The following is a 16,318-nucleotide window of genomic DNA, read 5'->3' as shown; positions in this document are numbered from 1 at the left end:
AGGGTAGGGAGGGAACATTGAAGGCAGCAAGAGCTAAGTTAATGTTCTTCCTCTGATACAGGATGATACTGTCACCCTGAGAAAGTCATTCAATCTCTTTGTGTTCCAGGCAAATTTCCAAGACTGTAAATTGCAGAAAAAGTACCTACCTAATTTAGTGAAGGGAGTTTCCTTACTTTCCTAAAGGAAATGAAGGAAGTTCTCATATCAAAGAAATCCCAGGTACACTCTCTATCCCTATAAAACCTGCAGGTGGCTTACAAGTGGTATGTGTATCTTTCCTCCATTGAAGACAAAATAGATTGAAGTATTTTTAAGTGACTTAAATACTTGATCAATAACAGGATAACGTTGGACTTTTTAGTAGCACATTTTAAATCTGATTGTTTCTAGAAAATTCAAGTTATGGAACAGCACAAAGAAGAAATTAAAAGATTGGTGGTCGAGGTAAAAACAAACTTGGTTCAGAGAAGACTGACAATTAAAGAAGCTATAGAAGCTGCTAAGGTAAGGAATTTAATGCCATCAAGCAATTTTGAAATGAGAATTTGTAAAATCAATTTAATTTCCAAATGCATTTTATTATGTTATTTCTATTTAGTTGATCAGGATGAATTATGTACACAGGCATCCTGATGTATTTGTGCATGAATATATGCACACATTCTGCTTTCTTTCTATTTGAGTCAGTTTAGTTTATTAGGTTCATAACCTTGAGTTGGATTAAAGTAAAATTTAAATAGGTAAGTTCTGTGTTTTATTCATGGGAGGGACAGGGGGAAAGATATAAGGGGGGGGGGGGTTAAAGATTTAGAACATAATACAGCTTGCCTGCAGATTACACTTTTGCTCAGTAGATGGCATCTTCTTGTAAATGATGAGGTTGGTCTGTACCAGCTACAAAACCGAATAAACTACAAAGAGAATTTTTAAAATTTTTATCATGAATGTCTTATTTTACAGGAATGTTTTGGTAGCTTTAAAAATTAATTTTAAAAGGTGCTTGGAGACCTCAGAGCTCATGTGGATTATACGTATAAAGAAAAAATTTGCTTAATTTAAAGTATATGGGATAGAAACTTCTGCTCCTTTTAATTAAAAAAAGGATTGGTATGGAAAAAGTTAGTTTTTAAATCCTTTAACTATTAGAAGAAGAAAAATTTTTTGAAAACATCTTTTAAATTTGCCTACCAGCAACATGTTGCTGCTGGAGAGTTCTTTACTCTCCTGACTTTCTGGCTACCTGAGTTTCTCTTTTAAGCTTTTCTCCCTCTACTTTTGTATCAAATTTTTAATCAAATGCTTTATTAACTTCTAGTTTACATCATTCATTTCTGCAAGATTTTGAGTTACAACTTTTCTCCTTGTTTTCCCCCTAGCCACCACCCTAAAATAGCGATCCCACTGGATATCCCCTCCTCCAATCTGCTCTCTCCCATATTTTCTTCCATACCCCCTCCGACTTTCCAATAGGGCATGGTGTATCTCTATGCCCCAGTACCTGTATAGCTTATTTCCCAGTTACATGTAAAATAATATTGATAATAGTATATATATATATATTTTAAACATTTGATTTTAAAACTTTGAATTCCAGATTCATTCCCTTCCTCCCTTGTCACCCACCCTTACTGGGAAGATAAGCAGTTCAGTATAGGTTGTACATGTGTAGCTATGCAAAACATTTCCATAGTAGATGTATTGTAAAAGACTGACTATATTTCCCTCCCTCCTATCCCACCTCCCAATTGTTCTATTCTCCACTTTGATCCTGTACCTTTTCAAAAGTGGGTGTTTCCAACTTCCCTCTCCCCCAGTCTGCCCTCCCTTCCATCATCGCCCCTCTCATCCCCTTCCCCCCTACTCTCCTGTAGGGTGAGATACCCTATTTAGTGTGTATGTCATTCCCTCCCTAAGCCAAATAATGTTGACCCATTCCCTTTTGCCTTCCTGTTCTTCCCCTCCATTGTAACCATTTTCTCTTGCCTCTTCTATATGAGATAGTTTACCCTATTCTGTCTCTCCCCATTTCCTCTCATTATATTCCTCTCTCACCTCTTAATTTCACCTTTTAAGTATCATCCTTTCCTATTCAATTGGTCCTATCTTTTTATACCTGTACACATATATACACACATTCACATATATATTCATATGCCCATATACCCTCCTATATAGACATATGTATGTATGTGTGTATATATATATATATATATATATATACACACGTACACACACAATACATACATTTCTATTCACTTCAACTATTCTCATACTGAGAAAAGTTTCACAAGTTAGAATTATCGTTTTTCCATGTAGGATTATAAATAGTTCAACTTTGATAAGTTCCTTATGATTTCTTTTCCCTGTTTACCTTCTCATGCTTCTTGTATCTGAATGTCAAATTTTCTATTCAGCTCTGTTTTTTCATCAAGAATTCTTGAAAGCCCTCAATTCCACTGAATGACCATATTTTCTCCTGAAACACGATACTCAGTTTTCTGGGTAGATGATTCTTGGTTTTAACCCCAGCTCCTTTGACCTCCAGAATATCATATTCCAAGCCCTTCAATCCCTCAGTGTAGAAGCTGCTAGATGCTGTGTTATCCTGATTGTGTTTCCACAATATTCAAATTGTTTCTTCCTGGCTGCTTGAAAATATTACAACTCCCAGGAATATTATAGACAGGTTCTGGAATTCCCTTGATCTGGGAATTCCAGAACCTGTCTATAATATTCCTGGGAGTTTTATTTTTGGGATTTTTTTCAGGAGGTGATTGGTAGATTCTTTCAACCTCTATTTTGCCCTCTGGTTCTAAAACATCAGGGCAATTTTCCTTGAGAATTTCTTGGAGGATGATTTCTAGGTTCTTTTTTTGGTCATTACTTTCAGGTAATCTAACAATTTTTAAATTATCTCTCCTGGATCTATTTTCCAGGTCTGTGGTTTTCCCAAAGAGATATTTCACATTGCCTTCTATTTTTTCACTTCTTTGTATCTGTTTAATAGTATCTTGATTTCTCATAAAGTCACTAGCTTCCATTGCTCCAATCTAATTCTGAAGGAATGATTCTCTTTAGTGAGCTTTTGAGATTCTTTTTCCATCTGGCAAATTTGGCTTTTTAAGGCATTCTTCTCCTCATTGCCTTTTTGAGCCTCTTTTGCCATTTGAATTAGTCTATTTTTTAAGGTATTATTTTCTTCAGTCAGGTTGTTGACTCTCATAATTTTCTTGCACAGTTCTCATTTCTCTTCCCAATTTTTCCTCCACTTCTCTTATTTGGTTTTCAAAATCCTTCTTATGGTCCTCTGTGGCCTATAACCAGCTTGTATTTTTCATAGTAGCTTTTGGTGCAGGAGTTCTGACTTTGCTGTCTTCCTCTTGTTCCATGCTTTGATCCTTTTTGTCCCCAAAATAGGAGTATAAAGTTGGGTTGCTCTACTTGCTTTGCTTCCTTTGCCTGCTCATGTTGCCACTCAATTACTTGACTTTTGGGCTTTTTGCCAAAGTAGGACTCTGCTACAAGACAAGGGAGCTTTGTCCCAAGTGCTGGGGTTTTCTTACCTGCTGAAGGTATTAGTTGGGTGCACTCTCTGAAACCTCCACATGCTCTGGCAAGTTGGTCGCACACCCCAGGACCTCCCCCCTAGATGGCGATCCAGATCCAAGCAGATTAAAGCAAGAGTAATTATGCCTTGGACTGGTTGCTTGGTCCCCCCTACAATCTGCAGGCCAGGAGCTGAAGTTGCCATGTGGCAGTGGCTGCATGGCCTCTGTGCCTCAGCTGCTTCTCACCTTGGACTGTATCTGTTTGTTATATATGTGAGAAATGACTTTCAATTTCCTATACTATTAGTATAGGGAATTTCCTGCTTAGGAAACTTTCTTCCAGTACAAATGGTCATTGATTGGCAATTTACACTATCAGAGGGTTGCTTGGGCCACTATGAGACTAAATACATTCCTCAGCAGTTTGAACCTAAGTCTTTCCTGATTTTGAGTCCAGCTTTTTATCCACTGCACCAAACTGCAGCTCTTTTCCTCATTCCCTTATACATTTAAAAAATCTATACATTCATTCGTTTGTTTGTAGTCTTGTGGATTATCATTTTAACTGGAGTATTGGGCATAAGTAGTGATAAATTATATATTACCACAAAAGCAGCAATAAAGTCTCCTGAAATTTAGATGAACATTAAGGAAGATAAGCCATAAGGCTCCATGTACTGCTTATTATTTCTCTAATTGGTATGACTGATTTTTCTCTATTCATTCATACTTTTTTTCCTAAAATATTTCATCACTTTTCATATTTTCCCCCAATACATGTTCACATTTTCACAGTTAAAATGGTTGGTAAATTTCCTGAGACCTCAACTCTTTGGAGAATAATTCTGCCATATTTTGGAAGTGAAGTTCAGCCTATATAGGTATAGCAAGTGTTTGCCCATGTTGTATAATTTGAGGATTTCTGGTAAGATCCCTCAGCCTTTTGATGATTTCCTCATATAGGAAAAAACAATTCCACCTTTACTTCAGTATTGCCCTCTGCTTTGGGGTGGGGTAAGCCTGTCTTTTTAAAAAATACAAATATTTCTGGAACAAATAAGATGTCAAGTCATTTCCAACTTAGGGCAAATTAGTTATAGGCTTTCCTTCATGAAAACAAGAAGGGGGGTTAGCAAGAGAGCCCAGGGCACACAAAACCATTAAGGGGAAATGGAGATGGAAGATAAAGAAAATTTTATCCCCAGAGAGAGGCCACAGGTACCAAGACTTCCCTTCATCTGCTTCACAGTTTCCCCTAAGGCTCTCTTTGTTGAAGGGTATGTATATTTGACACAGTAGAAGTCACTTGATAACAGAATAAAAACCAGATTCAAATCACTACTGAATTCAAGTTTCCTAAGACTTGCAACTCTTACTTAATCCTCCAGTTTCCAATAGAATATATTTGCAGCTTAGGGAGAGAGAGATAGAGTAGTTATGTAGTGGAAAGGGTCCTCAACTTAAAATGCAGAAGAATCGTAGGAGTTCAAGCAGGCCACAAGTCAAGTCTGCACTTGACTAAGCATTGCCTATACACAACAAATCACCCTCCAGTCTTGATTTGAAGATTCCTATTGAGGGAAAACCTACCTCCTGAGGAATCCTATTTCAACTTTAACCCAGTAGCTATAGTTCTGCCCACGGGGACAGAGCAGAACAAAGGCAAACAACTCCTACATAACAGCCCTTCAAAAACTGAGTGCTCCCAGGTTCCCTTTGTATTCTTTTCTCCCAGCTATGCATGCATGGTTCATAAGATCATAAGATCACCTATCTCCAGGACTTTGATCATATTAACTGAGGAGGGTTCTGACTCTCTTAGCTTATTTATATCTTTCCCATCCTTAAAAAAAAATTAGACAAAATAGTTCATTAGATCTTCCACTCAAGTTATTGTCTTTTAATTTTCCTTTTTTCCCTACAACCAAACTCTTTTTTTTTTTTTTGCTTTTTGGAGGGGGGAAGGCAGGGCAATTGGTGTTAAGTGACTTGCCCAAGGTCATGTGGCTAGTAAGTGTTAAGTGTCTGAGGACAGATTTGAACTCAGGTCCTCCTGACTCCAGGGCTAGTGTGCTATTCACTGTGCCATCTAGCTGCCCCACAACCAAACTCTTAAAGGAAAAAGAAAACCAAAAACCAAAAAATACAATTGTCTACTCTTGATACCTCTATTACCTTGATCTTCACTGACTTCTTAAACCTTTGCAACAGGACTTTTCACTTCATCACTCAAATGAAACTATTATCTTCAAAGTTACCAGTCATTCCTCTTTAAAAAAAACTGGCATATTTTGTTTTTACATTGCCTAAATCTTTCCCTCAGTCTTTCCCTTCCTCTTCCCACAGAAGCATCCCATAAAACAAAGAATTTATTTTAAAAAGAAGAAAGCTGAAAAAATCTTCTCTTCACTGGGTAATTTAGATTTTTGTAAATATTCATCCATTTCATTTAGATTGTCAAATTTATTAGCATACAGTTGAGCAAAATAGTTTCTAATTATTGTTTTAATTTCATCTTCATTGGTGGTGAATTCACTCTTTTCATTTTTGATACTGGTAATTTGGTTTTCTTTTTAATCAAATTAACCAAAGGTTTATCTAGTTTATTGTTTTTTTTAATAAAACCAGCTCTTAGCTTTATTTATTAGTTCAACAGTTTTCTTAATTTCAATTTTATTGATCTCTCCTTTGATTTTTAGAATTTCTAATTTGGTATCTAATTGGGAATTTTTAATTTTCTAACCTTTTCAGTTGCATGCCCAATTCATTGATATCCTCTTTCTCCATGTTATTCATGTAAGCATTTACAGATATAAAATTCCCCATAGGAACTGCTTTGGTTGCATCTCATAAGTTTTGTCATGTTGTCTCATTATTATCATTCTCTTGGATGAAGTTATTGATTGTTTCTATGATTTGTTATTTGATTGACTCATTTTTTAGGATTAGATTATTTAGCTTTCAATTAATTTTTAGTCTATCTTTCCATGGCCCTTTATTACATGTAATTTTTATTGCATCATCATCTGAAAAGGATGCATTTAATATTTCTGTCATTTTGCATTGGATTATGAGGCTTTTATTTCCTGTTACATGGTCATTTTTTGTGTGGGTACCATATGCTGCTGAGAAAAAGGTATATTCCTTTCTATTCCCATTCAATTTTCTCCAGAGGTCTACCATATCTAACTTTTGTAAAAACTATTCACCTCATTAACTTCATTCTTGTTTATTTTGTGTTTAGATTTATCTAGTTTTGAGTGGAGGAGGTTAAGGTCCTCCACTAGTGTAGTTTTGCTGTCTAGCTCTCCTCTAACTCAGTTAACTTCTCCTCTAAGCATTTGGATGCTATACCACTTGGTGCATATATGTTTAGTATTGATATTACTTCATTGTCTATGATACCTTTTAGCAGGATGTAGTTTCCTTCCTTATCTCTTTTAGTTAGATCTATTTTGCTTTTGCTTTGTCTGAGATCAGGATTGTTATCCCTGCTTTTTTTTTTAGCTGAAGCATAATATATTTTGCTCCAGCTCCAAATCTTTATTGTATGAGGCTTTTAATTCACTCTGCTATCTTCCTCTGTTATATGGGAGAGTTCATCACATTCATATTCACAATTATGTTTACTGTGTTTTTCTCTCCATCCACCACCTCTCTTACCCATTTATGCTTTTCTCTCTCCTTTCCCTCCTTTCCAGTATTTTGCTTCTGATCACCACCTCCCTCAATCTGCCGTCCCATCTATCAGCCCCCTCCCTTTCATTTATCTTCTTCTCTACTACTTCTTCCATCCCTTTTGCCCTCCCTTCTCTCCACCTCCCTCTCTTTTCTTTTCCCTTTCCCCTCTTTGTTTCCTATAGGGTAAGATAGATTTCTATTCCCTGTCAAGCATGTATGTTATTTACTTTTTGAGTTAAATTCAGTGAGAGTAAGGTTGAAACAATGCTTGCCTCTCCTCCTTCTTTCCCTCTACTGTAATAGCTCTTTGCATCTCTTCTTGTGATACAATATATTCTTTTCTGCCTCCTCCTTTCCTCTTCTCCAAGTACAATCCTTCTTCTCACCCCTTACTTAGTTAATTGATATTTTTATTATCACATCATAGTCCACTTATACCCACACCCTCTTTCTATGTATGCCTCTTCTAAATGCTGTAATAAAGGTATAGTTCTCTAGAGTCTCAAGTATTATTTTCCCGTATAGGGATGTAAACAATTCAACTTTACTGAATAACATATTTTTTCCTCTTTTCTTTCCTATTTACCTTTTTGTGCTTCTCTTCAGTCTTGTTTTTGAGGATTAAGTTTTCCATTCAGTTCTGGATTTTTTTTATATCAGGAATGATTGAAAGAAAGTCTCCTATTTCATTGAATGTCCATATTTTCCCCTGAAAGATTATACTCAGTTTTGTTGGATAGTTGAATCTTGGTTGCAATCCAAGTTCTTTTGCCTTCTCGAATATCATATTCCAGGCCCTCAATCCTTTAATCCTTAAGCAGCTAAATCCTAAGTAATCCTGACTGTGGTTCCATGATATTTAAATTGTTTCTTTCTGACTGCCTGCAATATTTACTACTTGGCTTGATATTTCTGGAATTTGGCTACTATATTCCTTGGAATTTTCTTTTTGGGATCTCTTTCAGGACAGAATTCTTCCAATGACTATTTTACCCTCTGGTTCTAGGACCTTAGGGCAGTTTTCTTCATAATTTCTTGAAAGATGATGTCCAGGCTCTTTTTTTTTTTGATAGTGACTTTCAGGTAGTCCAATAATTCTTAAATTATCTTTCCTGAATCTTTTTTTCCAGGTATAATAGCAAGTACCCTAGTATACACAGGATGGCCTGCTATCACAGGTTCTTTGACGTGCTTTTTTAAAGGAAAGATAACTTTAAAGGAGGTCAACAATATTCTTTAATTACATTTACTCATTCAGGGGAAAGGTCAGCACCCTGAACATGGAGAAAATACAAAAGAGAAAGAACATTCACTAGTTCAGAGGAAAGGGCAGAACCCTGAAAATGGAGAAAATACAAGCAGAAATTAGCACAGAGATTCAACAGAAAGGTCTACCATCTGAACAAAGTAATGCAACCACCTACATACACCACTGGATCAGAAGAGCAGTAACATCTGAGTAGTCAGGGGGGATCTTAACAGACAACTACTCAGAGTTCAGTCCAGAGAATCAAAAGGTCCTTCTCATGAGTAAACCCCCAAAGCAAAATTCCAGTCTCCCAGAATATATAACAAACACATGGCCCCTGGGAAACTGAACTCCAAAAAGAAAACAACAATCTACTGCATTTTTGTGTTTTTCCCCCTCTGCTATTATTTATTTCATTTGTAATTTTCCATTTTCTGTTTAGAATAGAAACCCGTTCTGTTTGTTCTTATGGTGGTTCTGGTTTCATGTCTGGATGGTCTAGTTATTGTTTTGTTACTTTATTGGATTGGTGAACTCATAAATATGACCATTCCTTCAAGTTATTCAGAACACAACCTTTCTATATACCTTTCTATTTTTTGTGACTTTTGTCTGTGTCCTACCATAAATCCTTCCTAAGTATGTATGGGGCTGCATCTACATCCCTTGATATTTCCTGGGTACCAAGGGATCATGTGAGTGATCCATTGGTTATTTCTCTTCTCTACATGATCAATTCACCTCCTTTTCTATTCACACATCTCCCTGATGACATCCCTTATACCACTTCTCCCCTGCAATTTTTTCCCATAGGTAAAATGCTATAAGCCATGTGTTTCTACATTGTCTCTTGGGTAACCTTCATCTTTAATTACTTGGAGACTAGTGTTCCATGTCTCATTGTTATTCAGTAGCACCAGAAGAATATTGATGTCAAATGTGGGTCTTTGATTAAGGGATAAGTTGTCATTGTAGTAATATTCCTTTCTTCTCTAATTTATTTTCACTTTCTTCTACCCTGTAGTATTAATTTCATTAGGGTTTCTTCTGTGATTATTAATTTTATCACAGTCTGCTAGGTATTTGTGTGTGTGGTGTGTATGTGTGTGTGTGTGTGTGTGTGTGTGTGTTTGAGATTATCCTTGTGAAGATCTTCCTTTCTTTCTCCTACTTTTTTGTTTGTTGTTTCTTTTCTTTACTGTATTTTATGCTTTTATTTTTTATTTCAATCAACAAACATTTTCAAGTGCCTACTATATGCCAGTCACTGTGCTAAGAGGTGTAGATACAAAAGAGTCAAAAGACTTAGCACAGTGACTGGCATATAGTAGATACAAAAGAGTCAAAAGATGGCACTTGCCCTCAAAGAGGCTCACAATCTCATGGGAGAGCCAATATGCAAATATATACAAAACAAGCTATGTACAGGATAAGTAGGAAAGAATTAACAAAGGGAAGATGCTAGAATTAAAAAGATTTCTGTGAAAGGTAGGATTTTAGTTAGGACTTGAAGGAAGCCAGCAAGGTCAGAGTAGGGAAGGGAGAGCAAACAAGGCATGGGGAACAACCAGAGAAAATGCTCATAGCTGAGAAATGGAGTGTCTTATTCATCAAAGAACCAGGAGGCCACTATCACTGTATTGAAGAGTATTTGTCAGGGAGTAAGGTGTAAGAAGCCTGGAAAAGTAGAAGGAATTTAGGTTATGAAGAGATTTGAATGACAAACAGAACGTCTTGCAGTTGCTCCTGAAAGCAATAGGAAGTCATTGGAGTTTATTGAGTGGAGGATTGAAGGTTGAAGGTGAAATGATTGGACCTGAGCTTTAGGAAAATCACTTTAGTGGCTGAATGGGGGATGGATTGTAATGTAGAGAAACTTGAGGCAGGCCAACCCACCATCAGGCTATTGCAATAAAGAAGGAATGAGGTAATTGGGATCTGCTCTACAGTAATAGTAGTGACAGAGGAGAGAAGGGTGCATATTTGAGAGATGAAGTTGATAGACCATGGCAATTGCTTGAATATGGGGGGAGGTGAAAGATAGTGAGGATAACTTCTAAGTTGTGAGCCTGAGGGACTGGGAGGATGGTGTTACCCTCTATGGTAATAGGGAAGGTAGAAGATAAGGGGAGGACTTAGGGAGAAAGATGGTAAATTCTGTTTTGGACATATTGAATTTAAGGTGTTTACTAGATATCCAGTTTGAGAAGTCAGAAAGGTAGTTACAGAAGCAAGATGAAAGGTCAACAAAGAGATTGGGTCAGTAAAGATAGATTTGAGAACCATCAGTGTAGAGATGGTAATTAAATTCATAGGAGCTAATGAGATCACCAAGTAAGGTAGTACAGAGGGAGAAAATAAAACCCTGAGAGACATCTACAGTTAGAGAGTATGGTCTGGAAGAGTATCCAGCAAAGGAGAGAGGAGAGGTCAGCTAAGTAGGAGGAAGACCAAAAGAAAGTGGTGTCCTGAAAACCTGGAGAGAAGAGAGTATCAAGGAGAAGAGGGTGTCAAAGTGTGTCAGAGTGTCAAAGGCTACAGATAGGTCAGGAAGAATAAAGATTGAGAATGTATTGGATTTGGCAATTAACAGATCATTAGTAACTTTGGAGAGAACAATTTCAGTGGAATAAGGTCAGAAGTCAGATTCTAAGGAGTTAAAAGAGAGTTAGTAGAGAGAAAACAGAGGCACCCATTGTAGATGGCCTTTTAAAGAAATTAGCTACAAAGGGCAGAAGAGATATAGGATGATAGCAGGGACTGCAGGGTCAACTGAGAGTTGTTTTTCAGGCTAGGGGAGACATAGGCATATTTATAGGCAGTAGGAAATGAGCCAGTACAGAGGGAGAGATTAAAAAGAAGTGAAAGAAGGGGAATGACAGAGAGAGCAGTCTGTTGGAGGAGACAGGGGTGAAGGATGAGAGAGTGGCAGAAGATTCCTGAGTGATAGGTGATGAGAAAGAGGGGAAAAAGGAAGTTTTCAGTGAATGGCCTTAAATTTTTAAAAAATAATATATGAGGAATAGGACCTAGCTGAGAGAGTTGGGGGGAAGGAGTGCCATGAGAGGTTTGGGGAGGGATGAAAAGGTTTGGAAGAACCTCTGTGGAGAGTGGGATAGTGAGTTGATAAAGAAGGTATAGCAGGATTGCCTAGTAGAAATGAGGGCCCAATTTACGTGACATAAACTTATAGTGGTGTGATGTTAATGGGAGTTGAAGATCTTCCCTGCCCATTATTAGGCCTCACTTGGAGTCCAACAAGAAAAGTTTGATTAGGGGAGGCTTGTTTTTCACACCTTTTGTTACTTTGTAATTAAGCAGTGGGTCACAAGGGTTGTGATGCCCTCTGACCCTGGAGAAGTGTATATATACTCTAAGGTTAGCATTTTGCTTTGGGGCTTACTTATGGGTAGAGTGTTCAAGTTGTGTACTCAGATGAAACTCTGAGTAGCCATTAAGGAGCCCCCCAGACTTTGAAAACCCAGATGTTGGTGCTTCTCTCTCTGGTAACTATGTGTATATGTATATAATGTTCGGACAGCTGGATCTGTCTATTGATATGTGCTTTATGTATTATTTGGCTAGAGATGTTTAGAAGTCCTGTCTGTTGGTCTTTATGCTGTTACTTCTGCTTGTAATTTTTGTTTATATTTTCTCTGAAGTTCAGGGTGCTGACTTTTCCCCCTGAACTAAGTAAGTGATGTTTATGTTTGATTAAAGTAAGATTGCTGAAGTCTTTTGAGTTGCTTTCCTGTAGAAAAGTAGATCAAAGATCCTGTGCTAGCAACCCTCCTGTGTGCTGGTATTATTGGTCTTACAGCCCCACAGAAGCTGCAAGTAGCATTGTTGTTACAAATGGTTGGATGGTTTTCTACACATTCATTCAGCAGTATGTGTGTTGAAACAAAGGCAGGGGATTGTGGGTGTGATTCAAGGTTGAAATCAGATGAGTGTAATCAATGATATGATAAGGAGGCTAAGGATTCAAAAGAGGAGGACGGCATAGAATGGAATTGATTTGTAGTAATGAAGCTTTACTAATACCAGCCACCTACGTATCTTGTTGGAAGTGTCCTATCACTTCCTTTCCTTCATTTGCTGTCCTAAACATCCATCAAAAGCCACTTCTTCCTAAACTGTCACTGATTTCCATCAGCTTAAAGGGATTTCATAGTGTATTTTGCTCCTTTTATATACTTGTAATATTCTTGTCTGTATTTTATCTACTTGTGCATATGCCCTATATCTCAAATTAGATTTTAAGCTACTTAAGGGAAGGAATTTTTTCTCCTTCTATCTCCCTCATTGTTTAACATGGTAAATTTCAGGTATAATGTTCTTAATAACTGTTTATTGAATTAACAGATTAAATAAAACAATGAATGAATAGCATATGTTGTTTGAGGAGAATTCAGTTATCTAATATGAAATGGTGAGCTCTAACACTTGTAATTGATTCTTTTAAATAATTTAATCAGAAATTATATTGCTATGGTGAAAATGAGAGAAAATAGCCTTTGCCACTTATGTGTAATGGTCAGGTAAAAATTACATTAAAAATCATAATAGGTATTTCAGTTGCTCTTTTGAAAATAATTTGTTTTTTGATAGCCAACTTTGTGCTGTTACTATTTATATCCTCAAAATGTACTTTTGAGACAGTAGATATTTAAAATGAAATATTTTTAAACTATTTTCCCCCAGGAAAAACGTGTCACTATTACTAACCAAATTGAAGTAGCCAAAAATACAGTAATCACTCTTCATAATAAAATAAAACAAACAAAAATAGCACATGAAACAAAAATGGAAGAGAAAGTAGTCCTGGATAAAAAACTTGACAAATTAAGGTAAGTTCTTAGCTCTTTTCAAAGTTTTAAAGAAGCATTTAATAGTAAGAGCTAGTATTTATATAGCACTTTAAGGTTTACAAAGCACATTACAAGCCTTATATCATTTGATCTTCACAATAACACTAAGAGGAAATTGTTATTATTATCCCCAAGGCAATGGAGGCAATTAGAGGTTAAGTGAATTGCCAGGAGTCACACAACAAGTAACTGTCTGAGCCAGGATGTGAACGCAAGCTTTCCTGACTCTGCGTACCATCTAGCCACCTCAGATACTTTCAGTATTCCTTATCAGATGGGATAAAATTAAATTAATAAACTAATATGTATTGATTCTTAAAATGTTTCATGTGTCAACTGTTACCACACATGGGGCATGATTAATGTCTTTTTGTTGTTGTTATTTGACATTATGAAATGCCTATAACAAGATATTACCCCCATTGTTCATTATTTCTATTTTCTCATAATTAGAACTTTACATAAAGAATCTCAGAGAATCAGCAAAGAAGCAATTTGAGAAATTAATACCTTTAGCTAAGTAGCAACATACAAAACCAAACCATAATTACCATAAGAGTTCTATAGAACAATAAGGAAATAATAGGAAGTACATCCAAAACACACATACTCACTCAGTCATACACACACACAAAATGCAAAAAATATGTGTGAGTCAATCTTATAAGGAACATTCAGCACCTCTATAGATAGAACTACAAAATACTTTTTTTTGTTTGTTTGTTTTGCTTTTTGGAAGGGGGAAAGCAGGGCAATTGGGGTTAAGTGACTTGCCCAAGGTCACACTGCTAGTAAGTGTATCAAGTGTCAGAGGCCAGATTTGAGCTCAGGTCCTTCTGACTCCAGGGCTGGTGCTCTATTCACTGTGCCACCTAGTTGCCCCCAAAATACTCTTTAAAGAAATGAAGAACACATTAAATAATGGGAAGTTCATACTGTTTTCACGGATGGGCTAAGCCAACATAAAGCAAATAATATCACCTAAATTAATTTATAGATTTGAGGTTATCCCATAAAACTACCAAGGGAATACTTACAAAATTCATTTGAAAGAGATAAAGATCTAGAATCTCAAGAGAGGTAAAAAAAAATTTGGGAAGAAGGGAAATTATGAGGTAAAGTAGTATTCATCAAAACTATTTGATACTGTGATGGGTGAGATCTGAATAACTGAGGAAACAAAGGTTCAAACTTCTGAGCATATTGATTTATTAAGCAATGCATGCCAATTACATAACAAATTGGGAGCAGACCTCATCGGTTTGGCACTGAATCCCAATTACAACGAAGGGCATTTTTTAATACGGTAAAAGCAAACAATCAACAGGACATAAGCCAGGATACAAAATTACGTAATTTTATTTCTAATTGGAGGAAAGATTAGGGGCTTGCTGAGTGGGTAGAGAGATAAGTGAACAGGTACATTTCCCTGATATTAGGAAAAGAGGTGTCCCACTCTCCTGAACTATCTGTATTTGAACAAAGGAGCAAAGAAACAGTAACTGATTGACTGGTACAGAGCCAGTTTTCAGATAAGATGAATGGGTTGTATAATTGTGAGAAAACTACTTGCATCAATCTTTGGAACTGATTGTGTTTCTGGTCAGCATAACCTAGGTCCTTAAGTTAAGGGTCTCTAAGCAACAGGTAGAAGTAGTCCAGCTTCCTAGACATGCGGGGCTATAGGTTCAAACAGTACAATAAAGTTTTTTCACAATTCTTACAATTGAATAAAATTATATCACCAGAAAGAATTTGGACTAAACCCATAATTAAATAGAAAGGGAACTAAGCTTGATCCAGAAGGGAGTTACAAAATAGAGTCAATGTGGTCCACCCAATTCCTAGATAAGTAAAAAAGAAACAAAGATACCCGACAGTCAGATTTAGAGTTCTTTTTGTACTCTCCCTGTCTGACTCTTGGATATCTTTGTTGATTGTGATCCTGTTTTTCTCAGAGAAACTGAGAAAGTGAGGAAAACTGAGCGTGCACTATATTTCCGCTATGATCCTTTCTTTCTGCTGGACTTTTGTAAAGCCATGCACAAACAGCTTTACAGAGGACAGCTGCTGTGAGCAGCTTTCAAGGTTCTGATTACATAGTATTAGAGAATTCTCTATTTGTTCAATAACAAATCAGAGCAAAACATTCACAGAAAATCAATTCACAATGGCATAATAACTCAACAACTTATCATTAAAATGGCCACATAGTTTTCACCAAAGTGGTCACATAGTTTTGAACAAAGTACAATTATTTATTCAGTCAATCACTTAGTAACTCAATCATTCAATCATAAAGTACAAAAGGTCAAAGTTCTCCACCCATAGGGCACACTAAGTTACAAATCAGTCACTATTCAATCATCAGTCACTACTCCTCAGTCATTAGTTACTACTCATTACCCTCTTAAGGGGTAGTGGAAAATACACAGGCCATCCACCCCTTGGTCACAAGTAAATCACAATTTCATCACTACTCAGTATCCATGGAGAGATCTTTTCATCTTGACTCAGGGCAGGCTTTCAGCTTCCATGGCTCCTCTTCCATGATCCCAACTCCCACCCAAATCTAACCAACTGCCACCTGAGTTCAAAGGCAGACAGCTCCCAGCTCCTTGTCTAGCTCTCTCTGCTCCTCCTGATCCACATTGGAGCTCATAGTGTCCAGTCCATCTCAAATCCTTCACCATCTCTGTTCCTGAGAAGACAAGGCTTAACAAAGCCACAAGAACATTTATACACATTAACAAAGCCACAACAACATTTGTACAAAATACCAGCCCCACAGTCATGCTTCCTCAGTCTTCTGCAGGTCTGATGGGCCCTTGGAAATCCTCAGCAGCTCCAGCTGGCCCTCAGAAATCTTCAGCAGCTCTGTTCTCAAAAACAAAATCACTTTCTCCCATTCTCAAAATCAAAATAACTTTCTCCATGGAAGTTCCAGTCCAGCAGCAGCAGCAGCC

General features: G+C 36.9%; 1 protein-coding gene across 1 annotated transcript in view; it reads left to right on the top strand.

Annotated features, from left to right (window-relative positions):
• The window catches only part of CCDC178 (coiled-coil domain containing 178), a 163,557-nt gene extending 148,129 nt beyond the window's left edge, over positions 1–15,428 (top strand). The window contains exons 15-17 of the mRNA XM_069099541.1: positions 394–507; positions 13,186–13,331; positions 15,311–15,428. Coding sequence (XP_068955642.1) covers positions 394–507; positions 13,186–13,331; positions 15,311–15,428 — 378 coding nt within the window. The remainder of the gene's footprint in view (positions 1–393; positions 508–13,185; positions 13,332–15,310) is intronic.
• The last annotated feature ends 890 nt before the right edge of the window (positions 15,429–16,318 follow it).

The sequence above is a fragment of the Petaurus breviceps genome, unplaced genomic scaffold (assembly GCF_028583685.1).
Source record: "Petaurus breviceps papuanus isolate PSGF00001 unplaced genomic scaffold, PetGlider_PUasm1.0 38, whole genome shotgun sequence".
In the NCBI taxonomy this organism is placed as follows: Eukaryota; Metazoa; Chordata; class Mammalia; order Diprotodontia; family Petauridae; genus Petaurus; species Petaurus breviceps.
This window is presented reverse-complemented; position numbering and strand designations above follow the sequence as displayed.